The sequence below is a fragment of the Lygodium microphyllum genome, chromosome 15 (genome assembly GCF_053477565.2).
Source record: "Lygodium microphyllum isolate KBCC chromosome 15, Lygodium_microphyllum_v1.1.10, whole genome shotgun sequence".
NCBI classification, from domain to species: domain Eukaryota; kingdom Viridiplantae; phylum Streptophyta; class Polypodiopsida; order Schizaeales; family Lygodiaceae; genus Lygodium; species Lygodium microphyllum.
The window spans coordinates 142623902-142648082 of NC_141149.1; the positions used below are offsets into that span (position 1 = coordinate 142623902).

Sequence of the window (24181 nt, forward strand, 5' to 3'; positions counted from 1 at the left end):
AAATGTTATCGACAAGATTGAAACATGTGAAAATTTCACGTCCTCATGATACTTTTTGCCACCCAACCATCTAGTTGCTGTCGCCTAGCCAGTTGGTGGCTCTTCCTTGTTGATGCTGCTGCCAGCTTTGGTGGTTTCACCTAGTTGTTGCCTTCTCCAAAACAACTGTATTTTGTCTTGGCTTGCTATTGCTTACATCAAGCTTGCAATGTTGCATCCTATAGCTGCGTTTTTGACTTGGTGTTTGTGACAACTATGGTACCTCTCTAGACTAATGCGGTTTCAGCTAGCAAAGTGATAACTAGTGGGTATACTATTTGGTTTTTGCCATTTTAGCCCTATAGATTGCTGAATTTTTACATCCGGTTTGCTACTGTATTGTCTTGAGCTATGCACTCATATGAGGTTTCTGTGAATACAACTTTGGATTAGTTGCTAGGGTTTGCATTGAGGAAACATAGAGTGTATGACCACGACAGAAACACAATGAAAGAGACACAAATGTGCAAAACTCAAACCCTAATAGCGAAACTCAAAACTCAAACATAGAAACAAACATAAGTAAAAGGAGAGAGAAAGAACACAACTTGGAAGTGAATGAACACTGGAAATAAGTGAAGAGTGTACAGAGTGTCCAAGGTCATAGTAATACCGTAACCACCAGTCGGAGATGAGAGAAAGTTGAATAATGAAGGGCAGCAAGCTGGCCACCAAAACACAGCAGTAGGAGGCTGAAATTTGGTAAACGTAGTAGTGTACCACCAGAGAAGGTTGTTAACTGATCACACGAGGTAGAGAGCTTTTAGGCGACAAGATGAGAGGTATTTGGTGATGTAGGCGGCTTGTTGGACAGCAAAAACGCAGGTATTGCAATAGTCACCTGGTGGGAGAGATGGTAGTAGTGTATCCCGTGGCACCAAACACTGAAAACGCAAGCTGATCAGGTGTTATGATGGCGCAGCAGATGGAGACCGCCAAACAGTAGGATGATGGCTTGAAATAGGTCGCCTAGGGTTGGATAGTGATGGGATGCTATTGGTGATGATTGGATAGCAGATGGTAGGTGGCTGATGGCTGAAATTTTCACGGTAGAGTGAGAAACTTGCACAAAATGATGACTAAATGGGGGTGGCCTGTCTATTTATAGGTATGGATGGACCCTTCCAAATTAGGTTCTCACTTAAACTCTCTCAAACCACACATTGTTTTTGTGTTTTTCATTAAGTAAGCATGTTTTGGGGTTGTTTAAGAGACTAATCAACATGTTATGCATTTCTTAGCTGAACACCCTTTCTAAAGCCCAAAACATCATTAGAAAGGAAGACCAATCTAGGTTTGCCCAAGGCATCCCATCCCAAAGTAACGAGGGTATCGGGTAAAGGGTACACGGTGGCTACCCAGTGGCTTACCAAATCCTATAGAGGCCTTGGTTATCTTACCAAGGGAGTCCAAGTAGACACCTTAGAGAGGATAAGGTATCGGACAAAGGGTGTGTGTTGGCTACCCAGTGGCCTACCCAGTCTTGCAAAGGCGGATGTAACCACAATGAACTTTTTGTGTGTGTGTATGTGCGTTTGGTTTTTAAATAAAATTTGTTTGTTTGGTAAAGGTGATTTGAGAGATGATTTGTGGTCGATTAAGTAATTGTACCATATGGGAGAATGAGAAGGGATGGTTAGGTTCAACCCATTATAAAATAGACAAGCTACCTATCCACTTGAGTGTATCGATGATGAGGAAAGGGTGATGAAGTAATGGTGGTGTGGTATATAGACCGCTAGTGGAAACAACTTGATCTGTCAAGAGAGGCTCTACACAATGAGGATGCTACATGATGTGAAATGCTCATGGAGCAGGTTTCACTTGGACAGTGTCCCTCGTGGGAAAATTTTCCACTTTCCCAAGTGCTCTTTAGAAAGATGATGAAATCATGCAATGCAAAAGGAGGAGGTTCAATGGGGGTGGAAAGGCCAATGTTGAAGACAATTGCTGAAACCCATAGAATACCAAGAATGGTAGCAATCCCCTCTCAACTATGGATGTTGAGTGTGAGGGAAGGAAGGGGAGCCCAATGTTGCCAGCCTTCGGGTGGTATCGAGAACCATGATGTGAGTAAGCATCACAATTGGAAGATAAAGGTAGGATTCACTCCCATGATAGCATCAAGAGAGATGTTGCATGATCCGCCTTAGGAGGAGAAGCCTCCATGCTGGCAGAAGAGCAAAACTCTTAGAAAGATGAAATTGAGAATGGAATGATGCACATTCCAAGTCTTTAGCACACTTAGGATTGGTGCAAACCTACATGGTAGCCTTACATGAGAAACAAAACCTTGCAAAAGAGATGAAAATTTGCAAACGCATAGATAAATAGTGAGATGCTTGAAAAAATAAAATAAAACAAAAGTAAAAAGCTAAACGAATAAACAATGCAATGATGCAAATGGTTATGTGTGTGTGGGTAAATACAGAAGAACACTTAAAAATAAAAATCCAAGGATAAAATCCTATGGGCGCAGCTCAATGGCTTAAAGACCTAAGAGTGCAAAGATGGAGATAAGGTACGGATGTGGCCACCATCAAGTCTGCCGACTAGCAGGGTTATGCCAATGAAACGCTTGACGAGGGGTGAGGTAGTCATAGATGGGGGTAAATATGAAGTAAATGTTTAAAGTGCAATTGAATTGGAACTCGTAGATCAATCAAGGAGATCCTCAGGGGTAGTGAGAAAGGTTGTTTGTCGAGGCTAACCGCATGCTACATGTTAAGTAGCTGTTGGGGTCGAAGGAGTCAATGGGGTGGTAGTAGGAGGAGAGCGTCATTGGACTGGCTAGTTAGAGTGGAGACAGTTGCCGTGGTGCAATGTCGTTTTCTAGGTGGAAGACCTTGGGCCTTGGTACGACAGTCCTCATCCACACGGCCCAATTTTTTGCAATTTGTGTGAAACCTATTTTCTTTAGGGAGTTGTTGCTAGATGGGCTTTGTTTCTTTGGTTCCTTTTGAAGAAGAGGAGTCACCCTTGGTTTGGCTTGCCTTTGCATCTTGCAAGTTGTTGTCATTGTTGGTTTTCTCTCTCTCGAAGAGGCAAGCAACCCTCTTTCCTTGGAGTAAGGCTACGTGGAGGCTTTCTTGTGGACTTGATCATGTAGCCTTGCGTAATGCAAGAATTGACACTCGGACTCGTGGAAGGTCGGCAATATAGGTAGTGAGATAATGTGCTGGATAAAATGGAGGTTTTTTTTGGACAAGTTGTTTAGGAACGATGTGACCTAATCATTGTTTGTTGACTTCGGGGAGCCAATAGTGGCAAACTCAGTGAGCAAACATCGATATTTGGCCAAGTTGACTTTCAGATCATCCCCTTCCTTAATGGAAAACTCTTGAAGCTTAAAATCGAGATTAAGACGTCAAGTGCGATATCTTGCTGCATAAAGTCAATGAGATGACTCCAATGCTTAGATGGGAGGGAAAAATGCTGTAATTGAGAGTGGAATTCAGGAAGCAACCCTTGCATTAATTCAACATTGATTGTGGCCTTGCGGGTTCTCTCCATTGTTTGATGTGATCACTGTGAGCTAAAGACCAATAACAAGGTCTCAAAGTCCTTGAGACTCTTGGAGTTGTTGCATGAAGTTCGACTAAGTGGTGAAATTCGACTTTTTAAATTTAGTCTTATCTGTGAAGGCATTCTTGGCTGTTGCAATAGGAGTGATAGTGCTTGGATAAATGGATAGCATGGGTAGGGTGGGGGAATGGAGAACACTTGGGACTAGGTCACAGAGTACTGCCTATGCATGTAAGAAGTGTGCACAGTGGATCCAAAGGTGGGCATACACAGAATAGGCATGGGCATGGTAACCGCATGCAGAGCCATTTGTAAAGAGATAGGGACATGTGGAGTAGAGGATGGGAATCCCTTCGTAGGAATGACCCACGGAAAGTATGATGACGTGCCCTAAGCAGAGGATGTAAATCCCTATGCGTGTGAGCTTAAAGGAGGTATGTAAGTTTTGTTAGTAAGGGGGGTTTCGATCACAGCTCTCCTAGTGGGAAATGATGTGCTCACTTGCGGAAAGGTGGAGGGAACTGTGTCAGAGGGTGGGATTCTTTGTAATGAAGCTCGATACTGCAAAGTGGCTTGAGGGTGAGTGGATGGCACTGTGTTAAAGGGTGGCATTCCCTGTAATGATGTGCTGTGATGTGATGTGGTAGGAAAGTGTTAGTATGGAATGGAGAATGAGAAGTGCTAGTAGCGAAAACTACGGATCCAACTCCCAATTTGAAAGGTGTGGATGTGGAGAGTAATGCAGGGTTTTGCAATGAAGAAGAGAGAAAATCGATATGTGGGCTAGAAGAAGGTTTGATGTGAGGGATTTGAGAAGAGTGGCTTACATGCTCAAGTGAAACAGAAAATGTAGATATACTTAATGGAGGATGTTTGCCTCGAGAGCCCTATCTGTTGAAGTTTACATACAAAAAAACATTTGGATCTTGCACATCAAAAGGAGAAACAGGAGAGGTTTTTGATTCATAAGACGCAAAGGGGTTGTACGAATTTGATAGTGGGCTTGGTTGAGATGAAGGAGATGGGTTGCTAGTCGTCCCAAATGTTGTATGTTGTCCATGATTAGAGAGGTCGCCAGCCTCACCAACCGCTCCGAATGGAGTAGCAAAGTTGGTGGTTTAAGTTCGACTATATGTGATGTGTAAGCACTCTTCAAACTCCTTTGTCATGAGATTGAAATCTGGAGGAGGAGAAAACAAAGAAGGTGAAGGTGAAGTTGGGGTGTCGTCTTTCCCGCAAAGTCCATAATGCCTCCTCAGGGCCTCCAATGATGGAGAAGCTTGATTGACATCATGGGGTTGGGAGAAGGAGGTGATTGAGACATTGTGATTTGGTTACGAGTTGTTTGTGTGTCTCACATAAAACCTAGCACTCCACAATATCCGTAGGATACTCTTTACAAGAGCATTGGCTTTGATACCATGTGAAGAAAATTGTGGAATAGTTGCTAGGGTTTGCACTGTAGCACCATGATAGGAGCACAATGATACAGACACAGACGTGCAAAACTCAAACCCTAAAAGCATAACCGAAAACTGAAACAAACAAACTCAAGTAGAAGGAGAGAGAAATAACACATCTTTGAAGTGAATGAAAATTGTAAATGAATGAAGAGTGTCAAGAGTGCCCAAGGGCAGAGCAAAAGTGTCGAAGAGTGACATCCAATGGAGACAAATCCCAAGTAGTGTACCTACCAGTTGGAGATGAGAGAGTCTTGAATAATGAAGGGCAACATGCTGGTCATGAAAACACAATAGTCAGAGGTTGAAATGTGGCAAATGGAATGGTGTACCACTAGAGAAAGTCGAAAACTCATCACTAGAGGCAAAGATGTGTCAGGTGATAATAGGAGAGGTATTTGTTGATGTAGATGGCCTATTGGACAGAAAAAATGCAAGTATTGCAATAGTCGCTTGGTGTGAGAGATAGTAGCAAGCTTTCGGTTGGTACTAAATGTTGAAAATGTAGGCTGATCAGGTTCTATGATGACGTCCCATATCAAGACCTCCGAATAACAGGGCGATGGTTAGAAACAGGTTGCTTAGCTTTTGATAGTGATGGGCTGCAGTCGATGATGGTTGGACAGCAAATGGTAGGTGGTTGATGGCTGAAATCTACACTGTAGAGTGAGAAACCCGGACAAAAGGGTAAAGACTGAATGGGGCAGCTTGTCTATTTATAGATGTGGATGCATCCTCCCAAATTAAGGTTTCACATAAACTCTCTTGAACTGTGCACCGTTTTTGTGTTTTTCATTAAATAAAGCATGTTTTGGGGCTGTTTAAGAGGTTAATCAGCATGTCATGCTTTTCTTAGCTCAACAATTTCTTGTCCAACATTCATGGTTTGTTGCACCTGCGATCCATTCTTGGAGGATTGTACTCTTTGACGCTCTTTCTCTGCAGGATCCCATTAGAGAAAATGTTTGTTGGACAACCCTAGCTGCTTGTGCCCACACTGTTGTAGTAGTTTCCTTCATCATTCTTTCATTCTTCAGTCTCTTCTTCTTCTTTGGCATTCTTAAGTTAACCGTGTGTTAGTCGGGTTCGTACATCGGTAGTGTTTTCTTTGGTACCCTAGTCTACCTTCATAGCAAGGAGCATCATAGTGCTTGCACTCGCTGTTCCGGCTGCGTAGACTGCTATGTTTTTGAGCTTCAAGTCTCACTCCTGCAATTGTTTAGCTATCTATCTTCACCATGTTGCTTTTTCTCATTTTTACCAATATTCAAACTTTGTCATTCCAACACCTTGTATATGCTGGATTTGGGGATCCATTTCTTTGGACAAGTTTGTTTTAGTTTCTGGCCACACTTTCCCTTATGTGGATGGGCTCCATTTATCCTCTACAGCCTCTCCTACTTAGGACATACTGTGTTTGACATTTATTCCAGCCATTGTTGTTTCCACACATCTTGATCAGCATCTAGCATCAAGCACAAGTGGCTTGCTGCACTCAGGATCCATTCCAGAGGATGACACCCTTTGGCACTCTCTCTCAGCTGATTCCCACAAGAGAGTTGTTGGACAGCTCTCCGCTCTTCCAGCATCTGTTATATCACACCTTGCATACTGAGGTTGGTCATTGAATTTTCAGCATTCACTAATTTCCTCGTCCATTTGTATTTTGTGTGAGTTCATTGTCCTTGTTTTGTTTGCACTCACCAGTGTTTTCCATGCAAATTCTAGTGTATCCTCACTAGTGGCTCCACTAGGATACCCACCACTTATTTGGCTTTGAAGATGCCAAAGCATGTTTCAAAACAACTTCATCTCAACATCTTGTATTACTGTCCACATGTACTGGCAGTAATTTAGTTTTATAACCAGAGCTAATTGCGAAATCACATATGAACCACACGGCAGCAGGATGTATTAATGTGCACAAGGTGTCTCTTTTCATTAATTGCCAGCAGGATAGAACCACAATTGGACTATAATAGGTCCAATCGATGGTTACCTCGTGTCTATCACTTACATTTTTGGTTTGTCAATTCAATTTTACCTTGCACTTTACGTTCAGCCTTAATTAAAGCCATGTCTTGTATCTACCCATGCAATCAGCTGCCATCAGCTTGCCATTGTCATCGGGTTCCCTGTTCTGCATCTGGCATCTTCATAGTCCTGTTACATTGTCATGTCACTTTGTCCACATGTTCAACAGACTGTAGATCAGCATCTCAGACAGTTCTTGCCAATTTCATGCATCAGGATGTATTTTGTAGCTATGTGTACAGACTTAGGTATAGTCTATAATACAATTGTGGATATGTCAACCTGTGGGAGAGGTTCTTACAGTTACCTCTAGGGAGTCAGCCGAAATGCAAAAGTCAGAGACATAGAAGAGCAGTCTCCAGCTACAATTTCAGGACAGTTAAGCAGTGAAGTGGGAGCAGCCAGTAAGAACTGCGCAGCAGTGAGCTGGTGGATTGGCTGGACTGGGTCAAATGTTCTTGCAAACCACACTTAAAGAATTTTGAGTATGAAGAACCTGAGAGGGGAGTATTTAAAGCTTTATGCTAAAATGTTTTGTATGTAAGAAATATATTTATCATTTTATGTGTTTTTTGAGTTAAAAAATGTTCAGGGTTTCCTATATGAGATGCAGCTGTTTGTTTTGTTCATGGGTGCCAGACCCTGGCAAATTCTGGGCATGTTACTGGTACAATTGTAGATGTCCTTTGTTTACAAAGTTCTGCTAGTTTTGAAAGAATTGTCTATTTGACTAATCAATGTTACTATGACAGATATGTGAACTTGCATGTATTGCACGTGATGTAGCTAACAAAGGTGTCTTAGAGGAGGGAGCAGTGGAATTTTTGGCATCTTATCTAGAAGATCTGCACGAACTTCTGGCTCGCAACAAGATCGAGGCTCTCACTGTAGACACATTTGGAAGGCGTATTGATAAGCTTGTGAGGTCGTTTATTCAACATTATCATCTCTTTCTACAACCATGCATGTTTGACACTTGTGTCAAAATCTTTTCGTTTGTTGTCTGTGGAGGAGGGCTAGTTTTACTTAATAAGCACAATTGTGTTGACTGTATTGCTTCTGTCTCGTGTCTAGTGAGTAAGAGGAACTTAATTAAATATATCGCTTGTTTCATGAACCTTGACTATTTTCTGGCCGTTTATGGTGAAGAACTAGTTTCATGAGGCACAGAGAAGAAGTCATTTCAGCAGTTCACTTGAATTGAGCAGGCTTGTACTTGTAAGATAACTGTAGAACATTCTACTTTTCCATACTCGTCCTCTCTATGTATGCATGTGTGCTTATGCTACTGTCCTTTCTTGAGTGTGCTTCTAGACACTTTGGGAAATATCAAGTCTTTTGAACTGGGCTACTTTCGAGGCACTATTTTTGATGGTAACATTTACTTCATGGTGTGACCGCCTCTTACAATTCAGTTCTCTTTGTTGAGCGCACTTAGATAAAACTCAAATTCTAGCCTTTAGTATGTCTTTCCTCTCTTGTGTGTGTGCATACCTGAACATTTGAGTTGAGGGCAATAGGTGGCATGGCGTCTTTGCGTATTTGTGTTGGAGAAGACCTAATTCCAAAGACATTTGTCATGAGGACGTGTATTTTTAAATGCTTAGCTTTGGCATTATTGAGTTGTGCACATGTGAGGAGCATATGTGAAGTGCAAGTCAGTTGAGTAATGGTGATGACCTAAATAACACCAGTGAACAGTGGGTGACATTGGCAAAAGTTGTACAAAGTTATGCTGGACATGTAGTTGTGGGTACTTGGTGCAAGTTTGGGGTCTAGGCCATTAAATGTCCAGTGGTGTCATTGTAGGACTATGCATTAATGATTAAATCATTGCTAGGTCCAAAGCCTATTAATGTTGGGACCATAAAATGTCAGATGGGGGTTAGGACATTAATTGTTAATGGGCACTAGCTAGTTCTTGGGCAGGGTCAAGTGGATAACTAATTAATTTTCAAAATTTAAATTCTGGTAAGAAATTAATTAAAGCTGGAAATTACAATTAGAAGGCTGCTAGGTGCCAAAAGAGGCTGCCACTTGTCAGAATTACCCATACAAACTGAGAGAAGGCTGTTTGGGGGCTGGTTGAGGGTCATTCCGGCTGAGGTTGGAGGGAACTGCCATCGGATGAGCTTTGAGAGAAGCGACAGCTGATTGTGCAGCCTGATAGGACGGGTAGCAGGTTTCCTTGTCTACCTCACTGAGAGGTGGTGATAGAAGAGGAGGACCCATTAGACGCGCTAGGGTTTTATCCCCCTTTTGAAGCAGTTGGCACCATTAGAAATCTCATTAAAGCTACCATTCAAAAGATATTCCTTTCAGCTGATTCTCTCTTATTCTTTGACATTCCCTCAATAATTCTCATCATGCATTGGTGAAGAGCAATTGAAGAAATTGCTGCTGAAACGCTGATTTGCAGCAGCCATTAGGGTTTCCACAGCCACCTTTGGATCTGTGCTCAATTACTGAAGACTGAGGTACTCATGGTTGTAGTTGAAGGCATTAATTTTACAATTGATCTGAGTGGTAGGCCATTCTAAATTATTGTGGCTTGCATGCAAGAAATTGAAGATCTAAACCAAGCCCAAGTTGTTGTACAATCAAGGAGCAAATTATGCCCTCCTAGAAGAGCTAGCCCTCGTTGGGACACCCATCGTTGGGGCCAATTGGTTGTCAAGTGTCCAAGATTATGTGATAAAGTGTGTATTTCCAGATTTGTGTATCTAATGTTGAGAAACCCTTGACCCTTCACCCGTAGTTTGCGTTTTTGTGTTTTTGCGTTTAGGGTTTGCAGCCCCAAAAAGGGGCGCCATCCTAGCTGATGCTACCTATTTATAGGCCACTCTCTCACTTATTCCTCAGGGCTGATTCATTTAGTACGTCACCTCTTCTCTCCAGCCTCCCCACTACCCTAACATCCCTTTAGGAGGACATTGCGATTTGTGGTTCGTGGTTGTCATCATCATCTTCCTTGTGCTACGGCACTCCATGATTCAAGTCTTCATTATTCCATTCATCAGAGTTTCTTCTCTCTTCTCTTCTCTTCTCTTCTCTTCTCTTCTCTTCTTCAATGTTTACCGAGTTCACTCCTTGTTCCTCCCCGCAAACCCTATTGTCTCGCTTGTACATCTTCTTTTGACATCTAATGCTTGGTGTAATTTGAGTTAAATCAGGTTATCACCACCCTTGCCAAGAAGGAAGGCTGATTTCATGGTTCCATTGGTGGCATACATCAATTTCCTTGAGTAGGTGGGGTTGAGGCTGTTGTGTCCAAGTCAGTGAAGTTTCATATTAGTGAAATTGTGATTAGCTGAGTGTGTTACACGAGACATATCATCATATAGTGATTTGGGCATAGTTGTCAGGTATAAAAGATATGATACCATAGGGTACGATAAAATAAGGTACTAATTGGTATTGTAAGATTTTATAAGGTATGATATGATATTAGCACGAAAAAGAACTTCGTAATTTTGGACTACAAATGATAGAATACATTTTTACAACAAAATAGCAATGCCATTAGAATTCATACCATAAATACATGAGGGTAACAAGACAAAACTTGATGTATAACATGCACAACAAGTTACAAGTAGACAAATGGGAGTGGATACATACATAATACATGATACATCATGCAAAAAAGCAAAGTGCAGGGTGATGGAGAGAGAGGCTTTTCATTCTTTTTGAGAGAGAGAGAGAGAGAGAGAGAGAGAGAGAGAGAGAGAGAGGCCCTGTACAGCGGGCGCGCTTCCTTGCCCTGTGCGCAGCAACCTGAGATCTTCCCTCAGGGTTGCGCAAGTCCTGTTCGGCCCAGCGTGCAGAAGGAAAGAGAGAGAGAGAGAGAGAGAGAGAGAGAGAGGCCCTGTACAGCGGGCGCGCTTCCTTGCCCTGTGCGCAGCAACCTGAGATCTTCCCTCAGGGTTGCGCAAGTCCTGTTCGGCCCAGCGTGCAGAAGGAAAGAGAGAGAGAGAGAGAGAGAGAGAGAGAGAGAGAGAGAGAGAGAGAGAGAGCCACACCCTACTCGTTTGTGCCCAGCGCTTCCTACCTGCCCTGCGCCCCCTGTGCTCCCGTGGGGCTGGGACCTGTGTACCACCAGCAGGCATCTCAGCCTCCTGTCGCCTGTTCCTGCAGCGTGCAGGGCAGGCTGTTTGCCCCGTAAGTTCGGGTCTCTGATCCGACCTGCCAGAAGAGGAGAGAGGGCCTCGTCAGGAGCAGGAAATAAGCAGACAGACTGCATGCAGCATGTCGGAGAGCCGTAAGCTCCTTGCGGCGGAAACCCTACCGTCTTTGATAGCCTCTCGCCCCCGCGATTGATTTCCTGTCGAACGGCCGCCCCTATCAGGGCCACATCTGCGCACAAGAAGGCATGCAGGGTTTGCATTTACCTTGAATCGATCGGCACTCAGCAGCAAAGAGGGGACTGTTTCAGGTCCAGGTTGCCTGGGCTTACAGGTTACAGCTAGAAGCTGCCCCACCACTCAGGCGGCTGCACTGCAGACTTCACCTCTTCTAGGTTTCGGGCACAACAGAAAGAATTCTGTGATACAGTAGAGGGTCGTCCTCCGCCGTGTGAGAAACCAGCGTACAGGGGTACAGATATCTAACTCAGCAGACAGCGATCTGCACTGTGCGTCAGTCCTCCTTCGAGATCAGATCGTGATACACGATGGCTGGTTTGGATCTGGATTTCATAGACCAAACGGTGGCAGCACTTGGCCCGGATTCTGATGCTGAGGAACCTGAGGATATGGTTCCGTGCACCGAAGAGATGCCCCCTGGTCCTGACATCCAGCCTGCGGGTAAACGTACCAAGCATACTTCGGAAGAGATAGGTGTTCATCAGGATCGTTCCTATGCTCAGGTTGCTTCGGATTCTGTGGACTCTCAGGATGTTGACTGGGAGCATTTGCTGGAATTTGCCAACACTCTGCTTGGCGATTATGTTCAACATAATCAGGAAGTCTTTTCTGACTCTGCACCTGACGATGTTCCGGAAGCCACCGTGGACCCAAAAAGTGTCCTGCGCTCCTTTTCGGTGTTTTATGATCGCGCCGTGATACTCTTCTTCACTGGTCGAATCCCGCTGCTTTCCCGTATTCGCCAGTGGCTGCACAGTCTGCTACAAGGGGAATGTATTGAAGAGATTTTTGTTGGGTCCCGAGGTTTTTTTGAGGTCCTGTTAAAATCTGAGACGCACCGTGCTGCTCTCCTGTCTAAACTGCCTTTGTTTTTTGATCGCCGGTTGGTTCATGTGGTTTCATGGGGCCCAATGGCAGATTTTCAGCGTCTGCTGCAACGTGAATGCCCTGTGTGGGTAGAAGTGAAAAATTGTCCGGCTGTTTACTGGCCACTATTGAAGGATGCTATGGCCGCTGTGGGCACTGTTCTGGTCCCTCCCAGTCTCAGGGCGGTGAATCGCAACCGCTTGTGTATGTTATGGGACACTGCAAGGAAAAGGCCTGCTTGGTTGCGCCTCAATTGCTCTGGCATGCATTCGTTACACTTTTGTTTGAAATGGGGCAATTTTGCAGGACATTGCTTTTCCTGTGGACAGTTGGGGCATTTTATGGCCGAATGCCCGGAGCAGCAACACACTTCAGATGTTGGCCATGTGGCGCCGCCCATGGAAGATATGGTGTGTGATGCTCCGTTGCTGGATACTATCCACCCGCCCCAAGTTCTGGCCAAAGGTAAACAATAGGTTTCGGGTCTGGATTCCCGTGCCACTGATTGGGTTGAAGTACGTGCAAAAAAAGGCAACAGGGTTGTTGCTGGCATGGAGAATACTGTGCCTACTACATCACAAGATTCCATCCGTACATATATGCGCAGGAAGGAAATGTTGTCTTCCGAGCGCTCTGCTCTTGCTATGCTTTTCTCTGCCCCCCGTCCTCAGCCCGCCAGGAAAATGTATTCGGATCGTCCAAAGGGTCCACCTGCTAAGCTGGCTTTTGATACCAGAGGCAATGTCATTACCCCGTGGGACCGTCGTTATTCCCGTCTACTTCCAAATCTGGTCCTCAGAACTCTTTTGCGGTGTTGGCGGATTTCTTGGACGAGGGAGTCCTGGACATTCTCGCCGACAAAGTCAAATCGAGGCAAGCTGTGCCTCGTACCTGATTTTGTTTTGAATACACATGAAAATAGCCACGTGGAATGTGCGAGGAATTTGTTCTCGACACAAACAACATGCCATGTGGACTGCATTGTATGAGAATCAGTGGGATGTCCTGTGCGCTGTTGAGCACAAGAGTCACGGTGAAGTCGGAAAAGTTATGGATTGCCATGGCTTTCGTTTGTTCTATGCAGGGACACAGGCCATGCATTATTCGGGTGTGCTCATGATTGTACATGACAAATATCAGCCTGTTCTTATTAAAAATGATGTTCATGGCCGCTTTTTGGTGATTGAAATTTTATTCGAAGGGGAAATCTTATGGTTACTTGGCCTCTATGCCCCGAATGAGTCGTTATCTCGTCGGGAGCTTTGGCAGACTTTGCAGTCCTCCTTGTCACTTGGCAGACGGGGCTTTTTCATGGGGGATTTCAATATGTGTGTTGATTCTTCCCAGTCCACATCGGAGCATTCGGTAATGGATGTGCCGGAAAGTCGTATGTGGCAGGAGTTGGCTCTTGCTGTTCTTAAGCAAGATCTTTGGTCCTGGCTACACCCGTCTTCTACAGGGTTTACTTTCCATTCTGCCCAGTATGCAACAACATGGTCGCAGTTAGACCGTATATATATCATGCAGAATGATGATTTTCTTCCCGAGATGCTCGGAATAAAAGTGTTGCAGCAATATGCCTTGTCGGACCATTTCCCTTTGCAACTCGAGCTGCTGGCACAACCCATTGCACCTTTCAAGCAATTTCTGGAGAGACTCCCTTTGCGTTTCAACTCGTCTTACTTGAAGCATGCAATCTTTCAGGGCTATATGCAACAATTGATTGACAGATTCTTCTTGGACTTCTCCTCTCAGGGCACTGCGTCATTTGACAGATTGCTCTCTAATGTGCAGCGGGTTGCTCGGCAGTATGGGATCTATCATGCCTCTCTTTGTCGGCGGCGTCGACAGGCAGCGGAGGACCTGCTGGTTTTGGTTCGTTCTCTGCTGGTGGACACTCCGGATGATGCATTTCTGCTCGCACTGGCCATGTGGGTGGCTGATCTTATTAAAGCGTTCCAGTTGAAATCATATCAGCAGGCCAAATTGCAACATCCGACGGAGACTTTGCAAGATAGTGCATGTCAGACCCATAAGTTCTTTCGAGCTCTCCACGCCTCTCCTGCTCGAGAGAATATGACCAGACTCGAGGATGCAGAAGGCCACCTTATCCTGGATCCGCAGACTATTGTGCATATGTGCAGGAATTATTTCCATGACCTTCTCAGTTCCACTTCTTCACCTTCAGCCCAGATTACTCAGGCCCGTTCGGTTTTTTATGACCTGGTCCGCAATCAGCTTCCGCAGGATATGCAAGCTACTATGGAGTCAGATATTTGTGAGGCAGAGCTCATGGACGTCTTGTTAGACTTGCCCAAGGATAAAAGTCCGGGTTGGGATGGTCTCACCAATGAGCTCTTTGAAGCTTTTGCTACCCAACTGGCGAAACCATTGCAGGCTTTGTTTCAGCAGGTGTGTGAAACGGGGATCATGCCTTCCTCATGGAAAGAAGGACTTATTAAACTGCTTCCAAAAGTTCCTTCGCCATCTAAGTTGACACAGTGGCGCCCAATTTCTTTGATGGGTTCCATGTACAAAATCTTTTCCAAAGTAATGGCGAATCGGCTCCATAAGCATCTCCCTGCCATTGTGCACCCTCTTCAGTATGGTTTCATTAAGGGCCGAAATATTCTGCACAATGTACTGAATGCTCAATTGGCAATTGATTATGCAAGGCATTCTAATCAGGAGGTAGTACTGATTCAACTGAACCTGGAAAAGGCTTTTGACTATCTGGACTGGTCTTTCGTTGCTGAACTTATGTCTGCTATGGGCTTTGGTGCTCGGATGTCTCGTCTAATCTACACCATTAGCGCTGCGGCGTCTTCGCGAGTCATGCTGAACGGAGGAGTTACTGAGCCATTTGTCCTTGCCCGCTCTGTCAGACAGGGGTGCCCTTTGAGCCCTTTATTCTTTGCCCTTGCGACACATCCAGTTCTTTCGATGTTATCTCATATGGCAGCCGCTTCTCAGTTGGCCGGACTGTCGCTTCCTACAGGACAGCACTTCATTAGCCAATCCCTGGCGGATGATAGCTTTATGATTTTGCGTGCGGACAAGGATAACCTTCGAAAAGCATTGGATGTTTGGGGTCTCTTTGGATAGGTGTCCAGCCTTCGGATCAATGCGCTCAAATCAGCCATTCTCAGCTGCACGGAGTCGAATTTGCAGTCCTTGGACTGGCAGGGTCTGGTTGTTCCTGGCTCCATTGTCAGGCATCTTGGGTACCCTTTGGGTGTTGATGTTTCCCCAAAGCAGCTTCTGCAGTGGATTTCTCAGAAAATGGTGGCTAAGTTTATGTATTGGAAGTCTCAGGCCTGGCCCTTCCATGTTCGCCTCAAAATAGCACAGACAATTATGTTGCCAATGCTCACATATTTCTTGCCATTGTTGCCTTGGACTACTACGACTCTGAATGCTCTTACTCAGTCTATTCGTTTCATGCTATGGAAGAAGGACTCATTGCATGCAAGTATTTCCTGGATCTCTTGGTCGCATGCGTGCACCCCCAAACGCATGGGTGGCGGAGCTATTTTAGATGCCCAAAGTCACATGCAGGCACTCCGTTGGTCTCTTTTCCGCGCCATGTGCTCGGATCATCATCCATGGGTCGATATAGCCCGTTATTTCCTTGAGGGCCATGGGCTTCTGCATGGCAATACCCAAATCCGGAGTTCTTGGTGGCATGTTCTTAATGCTGATTCGCGGTTCTCCAGTTCTTCTTCATCGCTGCTTACTCATTTGGTATGTTCCTGGAAACAGGTCCTCCAGAAGGCTCAGTGGCATCCAGCGGAGGATCGCTTAGCTACTAACTCTTTTCGATTGGAATTGCTGGCAGTCTCGCGTTTACTTTCATGGGAAGGTAAACATGAGCTTAGACCACAATTCAACCGGATGGCACGTTTGGGCTTGTCTTCGGTTGCGGATGCCACCCTTGCCAGTCGCAATGTGCTTATATCGTTTCGTACAGCTAGGAGGCTTTTCAGGATCCCTCGTGGATATAGGCCTTTATGGGAACAGCTTTTGAGTGTGCTCCAAAGGAGACAACCCTTTCCTGCCCTTGCTTCGGATCATCCCTGGCAGGATTGGGACCTACAAGGCCGGCTGAATTTAAGCAAAGCTTCTGCTAACCAAGTGTATCATCTTCTGATTAAAGATCATCAATGGCTAGTTACTAAAGCGAATGCTTTATGGGGATTGCGTAAATCCCAGTCATGGTGGAGGGCTACTGTGATGGAGGGCTGGTTGAACAAGACACCCTTCAAATATAAAGTCTTTCTTTGGAGAGTGATGATTGGTGGTCTTCCGCTTGCTTCAGCTCTTTCCAAGCGACGAATCTCCAATGGCAACTGTTTCTTTTGCACCACTACTGTGGAATCCGCCCGCCACCGATTTATTTCTTGCCCCATCGCTAAGAAAGTCTGGTTATTTTTGTCGGCTGTTTGGCAAGGGGTGGTTGGTTTCACCCTACGCCCCTTTGATTGGGTTTTTGGGCAGCCCAAATACCCTACTCCGGCACAGCCACATATGAAGCTCATGTATCACTTTCTTCGATATTGGGGCTGTTGGCACAACTGGACCATTCGGAATGCTTTTCTTTTTGACTCCGCCTATAATGTTCAGCGGCATATTGCGAGGCTTAAGGGCCTCTTGTATTGGCAGTTAGATCTTCTCTAGCATTCTGATTTACTCTCTAGGGAGGACTTACGTCCCTGGCATATGGAAATTTCCTCCGCGTCTTTGCCATGACGTTGTAACTTGTAGTACCTCTTCACATGATGGCTTAGATTGTCGTCATGTATCTTGTAATCAAGTAATCTTGTATTTTTTTCGTAATTAATACAATTACCTTTTACTAAAAAAAAAAAGAGAGAGAGAGAGAGAGAGGACACCCAAGAGGCTTGGGATTATGATTATAAATGTAAGATTTGGAAGTTGGAATATTTTATGGTTAAGTTTGCATGGCCCAAAAATAGCCTATTTTTTGGTATGAATTGGTATGGATACACATAGTATGGGAACCATATCAAATGGACCGGTCTGTATGTAGTACGAGTGCAACTATGGATTTAACATCAAGTCATGACGATGCTTCATGTTCTAAAGGTAGAAAAAGCAATAGGGAAAATGTAATGCTTTATCTTGAAACTGGCTTTTTGCGTGGGCAGCAAGAAAAAAATGTAAATTTAGAGCAAGCAGTGGATTCTTGTAGGCCAAAGATGCTGATGACCAGGAAGGAGATGAAGAATTTGATGACCATTTTAAGGCTTAGCTGAGGACAACAACAAATATTTTGGCTTAGTTGGCCAAGGATCCTCAATTCATGAGATTCTTGAACTCTCCAAAGAAGGACAACGAGAGCGAGAAGAATTGTCATCCTCTGAGGGTTTGGGACAGCCAAAAGCTTGAAAGAAGAGCCACCGCAACCTCAAGATACTAGATGTTGGTAATGAGTAGAAGCAACTAGTGCTAGTTTAGAAGGACACACAAATATAAGGCTATCTTGGTAGTGCCAATCCAATGGATTTCGAACAACAAGATATGCATGCAAATATGGAGCACGTGGGGTACTTTGGTGGTGGTATGATATTCCATGCTATGGCTAGTTGAGGACATACATGGTACAAATCTTTATGATATGTAGCAACCAATGCATGGAATGCAAAGTTCAATGTATCCAGATATGGCAAGTGGAATGCAAAACCCGATGTATTGTAGTATGTACATGATGCTTGGGGCACAAAGTGGCATATATGGTAATGCTTTTGCACTTGCTGGTGTGTATGGGCCTCAAGGAATGAATGCTGGTCATGGAAATGCTTCATACAATTCTGATTATAATGCAAATACAACAAATGAATGCTTTTTGCAACTACTAGTTTATGATAACTTGACTCAAAAGGGCAAATGAAGGATTATGATGAGGGTGGTAAGGGGTTGAAGGTTTGAGGTGTTTAGTGGTGTGCAAGATGGATTGAAAGCCTTGACTTTCATTTAAGAGTTTGATGTTACTTACTTGAAGAGGCAACTTCATCAAGTATTCTAAGATTCGATAGGCAGCTATCTTTTTGAATGGAAAGGTACTGCAATAGTTGTCCATACTTCTAATGCAAGGTAGAGCACCAACAACTTGGATACAATTTAAGCAAATGTTTACTCCTAATTGGTTGATGAGTACCTTTGAAGGTGATGTTAAGACTACTTGTGATAAGTTGGATGTATCACAATGCAAAAATTTGGAGCAATATAATTAGTAGTTTTGGGAGGCATTGCTGCCCGTTACTTCTTATCGTGCTATTATTTTTCATGAGAAAATTGTGAAGTATTATTGTGGGCTCTTGAAAGGAGAAATGAATTTTTGTGTCAAAACTATTTTGACCAATGTTTCACTGCTCATAGGGATGGCAAGTATAGTCAATTCTTTGTTGTGTGGAAAGGATTTGGGCTTCCAAGATGATGATGAGAAGCCATCCAAAAAGTTTTTGAAAGCTGGTTAGAAAAGTAGATTTAAAAATAGGACTTAGAAGAGACAAAGGACTATCCCAATAGGTAGCAAGTTGTAAAAGCTGAAAATAAGGGAGATCTCAAGGGGAAAACCTAAAACATCGGCTGGTTTGGTGTCTGATATGATATAGTTAGTGGTTAACCCAATGATGTTGCTATTGAGTTTTGTAGAGTATGGGGGAAGATCAAGGATCAATATGCATTGATTTTCTTTGATAATGAGGCGAGAGCCAATTTTATCTCCACAAATATAGCAGCCTCTCTCGGCATCAACAGGATGAGATGGGATCTTTGGGAGAGATTGATATGGCATGCAAGGGCCTTGTAGACCTAGTCACACCTCTTATTGGGAAGCTTTGCTTGCATATTGAGAGTTACGTGGACAACTGCACCACTTGAGGGTTGTGACGTATCGAAACTAGCCTTCGTTCCGTGGGTGGGTTGTAGTTCATTGATTACAACTTAGTTCCTGCAGTAATATTTATTACAAAACTGAGTAATATTTATTACAAAACTGAGAAATGCAAATTAACGTACAATCTTGGACAATGGATACCCTATTGGCCCCAAAACTGGCACCCCTTTCGGTACTTCTTTAACTTAATTGAAGAAAAAATTGAAGTACAATGGGATTCTTTCAATCCCTTTCGATATTTCAACTCCCCTTGCTGTTGTCCAAAATGACAAGCAAGTCTTCAATCTAATTTGCCCCTTGATTCGGGCAACCAATTTGCCTTCACCCGCTTTGATGGAGATGGAAAATGCCCCAAATTCATTGATTTTCTGGTCCCTCAACTTGCATTTGACTGAAAACAGCTTCAGCCTTATTGAATCCAAGCCTTGGAGCTTCCAATTTTTAGCACGCTTCTTGAGGCTGTTGCTAAACCCTAATTTCTGCTGCAGATTAGGGTTTACAGCAGAGAAATTTGAAATTTCTCAGCCTGTGGTGATCTCAATGCTGTAATCTTCGGAGCAAGGCTGCAGAAAGGTTGGGAGATGAGTGAGAATGCTGAGGAGAGAGAAAATTCAGACTTCTTCGCGAAGAACTGAAGAAAATCTGTCATTTATTAATGTTGCCTTGTCTCAACACCCTATAGATGCTGTCACTTGTTGTTGGTTGGTCTTCTCCTGCCCCTAGCTGCCTCAGAAGGTCTTGCAATGGCTGCAAATGAGACCAGCAGCATCTCCTCTCTCTCTCTTGCAAGTTGAATATACTAAAATGCCTCTGTCTAGCCTCTAAAGACGTTTTTGAGTCTTGCATGAGCATTTTTGACAAGTGGCAATGTTCCCAAATGGTTTTTTCAACATTATCCATACTTAAATATTAATTTTCATTGATTAAATACTAAAAAAATCTAATAACAATTTCGATGCCTTGAAAAATAATCAGACCGGCCAATAATTTAGTTGGCTAGGCAACTCCCATTCATGAGTGTCTTTGCACCATCTTTGATCATTAGATTGGCATTAGGTATTATTAAATACCACTTTTGTAATGTCACCAACTGACACTTATGGCCAGATGAATGACCTAGGCTAGCAATTGACAACGGATACCACCAAGTACCTGTGCGGCATAACTAATAGCAACTTTTGCCTTTGATATCCCATGATTTCCTCTGGTTTCGAGCTCGTAGATTTACTCTAACCTTAGGTACACCTCAGATGTGCAACATCTACTTAACCATGTGATTATAAATTAATCCACATGTTAAGAGAGTTTTAAAAAATACATGTCCTCAAGACAAGTATTCCTTGGTGTCATCGTGTGCATGTAGGGATTGACTCCCATGACAAAGTCATTAGTATTTGGTGTAAGAGCAAGGGCCATATCTTGGATGTAAAAGTAAAAGGGAAATATGTCCATGTTGTATTAACTTTTGGCATTTCAAAGTAAAGAAAAATAATCTTTTAGCATACTTGGCTTTTACGAAGTATGAATATGATAATAAAAATGTAGAGAATATATCTAAGTTGGATAGGGATCACATATTTGGAAATGTATGCTAATTGCTTTTGTTAGTTACTTTTGAGGCAGCAACTGTCTGAACAATCGGAAGATTGTGTCGTGGTATAAATTTGATCGTCGGAAGCAGCCCTCTAAGCCAGCCACTGTATAGTGTGAGTGCAGTCTAACATGAGGAGATTATGAGCCAAGTTAATGAGTGGGATGAAATGGGACCAATTTAGCCCAGCTCATCTCCTTATTGTTGCTAATACTTTTGGTCTAAAAGAAGGATGGCTTGTGGTGTATGTGCATTGACTACCATGCATTGAAGAAGATCACGATGAAGAATGAATTTCCAATTCCTAGGATTGATGATGTTATTGATAGATTGTAGGGGTCAACCATTTTGAGCCATTTTGATGTGAAAGGTGGGTTTCAACAAATTTGTATAAGGCTAGGAATGTGCTAATGACACCATTTAGGTCATCTTTTGGGCTTTATGAGTTTGTTGTCATGCCATTTGGGTTTACAAATGCTCTTGCCACGCTCAACTGGATGACGGATAATATATTTAGATCACATAAAGCATTTGTGGGTACATTGCCTGATGAGATGATTGCGCGTTGAAAGAATAAGGAGAAGCATAGAAAGCACTTAGACATAGTGTTTAATGAGCTTCGTAAGCATGGGTTAGTGATCGATGGCAAGAAGAGTGAGTTCTTTTTACATAAAATCCACTTTTTGGGGCATATTGTATCAAGTGATGGGATATGCATGGATCCCATGAAATTTTAGGCAATATAGTCAAGGGCACACTTGTGAAATGTACATGAAGTTTACCGCTTTTTGAGCTTATCTTCTTATTACAAAAGGTATGTTTGGCACTTTGGTGAAATTGCTTCTCTGTTGGATGCTTTGTAAAGGAAGGGTGTTCCATTTAGATAGGTAGTAGTAGAAAGTGTGATCCATATAGTAATAGCATTGGGGTTGTTTCAATGCAAGATGGTCATGTGGTATGAAAGTCATGTCCTCCATGGTACAGAGAAGAATTACAGGTTTATGAAAAGGAATTACTTATTGTGATTCATGCTCCTTCCACCTAGAAACACTATTCTCTAGGGGTTGATTTCATTGTACAAATAGATGATAAGACATTGTGTTACTTTTTGACCAAAACAAAGTTATTTGAGAAGCATATGAGATGGGAAAACTTCCTCTTAATGGTTTACTTTCAGATTGTGCATATTGATGGCAAAGAGAATGTAGTGTTTGATGCACTATCAAGAAAGTTTGAGATTTCAATAGTAACTACGGTCTATCATCTTGAGTCGGATGCCATGAAAAATCTGCATGGTGCTGATTCGGACTTTACCAATGTTTATGATCAAATTGTACACAAATGCATTGTTTATTAGAAGGTCAAGTATGAGAGACAAAAGATCCTAGGTTTATTATAGCCCATGTCTATACCTAATAGACCTTGGCAAGCATTGCTATGGATTTTTATATTTGATTTTCCTAAGATATCTGCAGGGAATGAAGGGATATTGACAATCATTAGGTTTAGTAAGTAGATCTATTTCATTGCTGTGAGGAAGGAGATAAAGGTTGATGAAGAAGCAAACTCCACAGTCTTAGATCTCTTGAGGTGCTATATGTTAGAGTGTAAGACAAAGTGGAAGCAATGCTTGTCTTTGGTAGAGATTGGATATAAGAATATGGTGTATAGTTCCATTGGTAAGGCTCCATTTGAGGTTATGGAGGATGGCAAGAAAGCGCCTCCTATTTTGCACACTAAGAATAAGATCTTTGAGACTAATTGTTATGTGGAGAACATGGATGGAGTTTATGAGAAGGTTAAGTATGCATTTCAGAGATCATAGGAAAATCAAAAGAGGGTGATGATCATCATTAATGAGTGGTATTCAGTTGGTTTTTGTGGACGATAGTGTTATTGGATGCCATTGGTAGTTCAACCAGGTTTATGCTTTGTTTTTCCTTTACTAGGTTGTTTGATCACAACAATTCTGGTTTAGAGTTAATGGATGCATCCCATGTGGTTCTAATAGTAGTTATGATTCATTTTTAATGAGTTATGGCTAAGTAATATTGGCACAAGGATGTGTATTATTTATGCTTGCCCATCTCTAAGTGGTTGTAAGTGAGAGATGCTAACATGAAGGGATTGTTGAAAGGGTGGTAATGTGTGCATGGCGATTCCATGTAATTGAAACCATGATGCCATCTAAGCATATCAACATGAAGTATCATCCTCATTAGCAAGTTCTTGTGAGGACTCAAGGGCCAGCCATGCATATCATGTTTGGGGAGCTCTCAATTTATGTATGAGAATGATACTGATTGGGTAAAAGCCTCTATCACAATGGAGGAGCTCCAAACATAGCTCTACTAATCTGGTGCAAGACCAATGCCTTACTCAGATCTACTTCTCATGAAACATCATCATTTTCAGCCACCTAAGTCTTGTAAAGTTATTGCAGGTGGTTCGTTAGGAGCATGCTGCTCTCAATAGATTTGGGAGTAAGAAGACATATTTTGTTTCAAACAATCGATCTCTTTCTCCAAGTGATTGGAAAAAAAAAAGGCCATTATTAAAGCCATTAAGAATGTCAGGACACCTCATTTTAAAAAGAGTGTAAGATACTGATGGCCCCCAATGGTTGAGTGGTGCCATCTTCACACATTGCTCGAGAGAATAAAGACCCATTAAATGTTGGTATGACCATACTTTGACTCGATTGCTTGAGTCTACACTTGGGGTGCTCTAGTGGCATAGTTTTTGCTTGACTACATGCCCTCAAGCCTACTGATATAAAACCCTAAAGCAAGTGAGAGGGGCACTCTTAGTTGAGTAGGCACAAAGTGAGAAAGAGTAAATGAGAGGAGAGGTGGTTGAGAATGAGAAGAGCGAATGAGAGTAAGAGCTTATAAGAAGAGAGGCTTTTGGGGTTGAATTCAAGTTGTGACTGCTAGGTGAAACACCCTTGTCCAATGAAGGAGAGCATACAATAAATGGCAATAAACTTGGGGACCTTACAAACATCAGAATTTCGTATGACGCCATCTAACACTCTCCATAGGGTTTTGAAGGTGCTAGAAAGGAAAAGTTAGGTTTTAGATTTTTTTTTCGGGGTTTTTTTTTTGGGCCAAATCCTTTTGCTTGGAATTTCCCTAAAAAGAAAAAAGGGAAACGTAAACGTTTTTGCCAAGGAAACAAATATGAAGATATTATGTGGCAATCCTCATTTGGGTCACATGAGTTTAGTAAGATTTTCTGATGAGTAGGAGGGCATAGGGTCAAGGTCATGATTGATGACATGGGTACACATAAATTTAATATAAACCCTTCATACGTTTGCCAAAGTGTCGTCTGTTGGATTTGGCATCGACACATGTATGTACGCATCACATTTGAATAC

At 42.9% G+C, this 24181-nt stretch overlaps 1 protein-coding gene across 1 annotated transcript in view; it reads left to right on the top strand.

The window, feature by feature from the left end:
- The window catches only part of LOC148025160 (putative serine/threonine protein kinase IREH1), a 134808-nt gene that overhangs the window by 44183 nt on the left and 66444 nt on the right, over positions 1 to 24181 (top strand). Inside the window, exon 6 of the mRNA XM_087694915.1 lies at positions 7811 to 7983. Coding sequence (XP_087551041.1) covers positions 7811 to 7983 — 173 coding nt within the window. The remainder of the gene's footprint in view (positions 1 to 7810; positions 7984 to 24181) is intronic.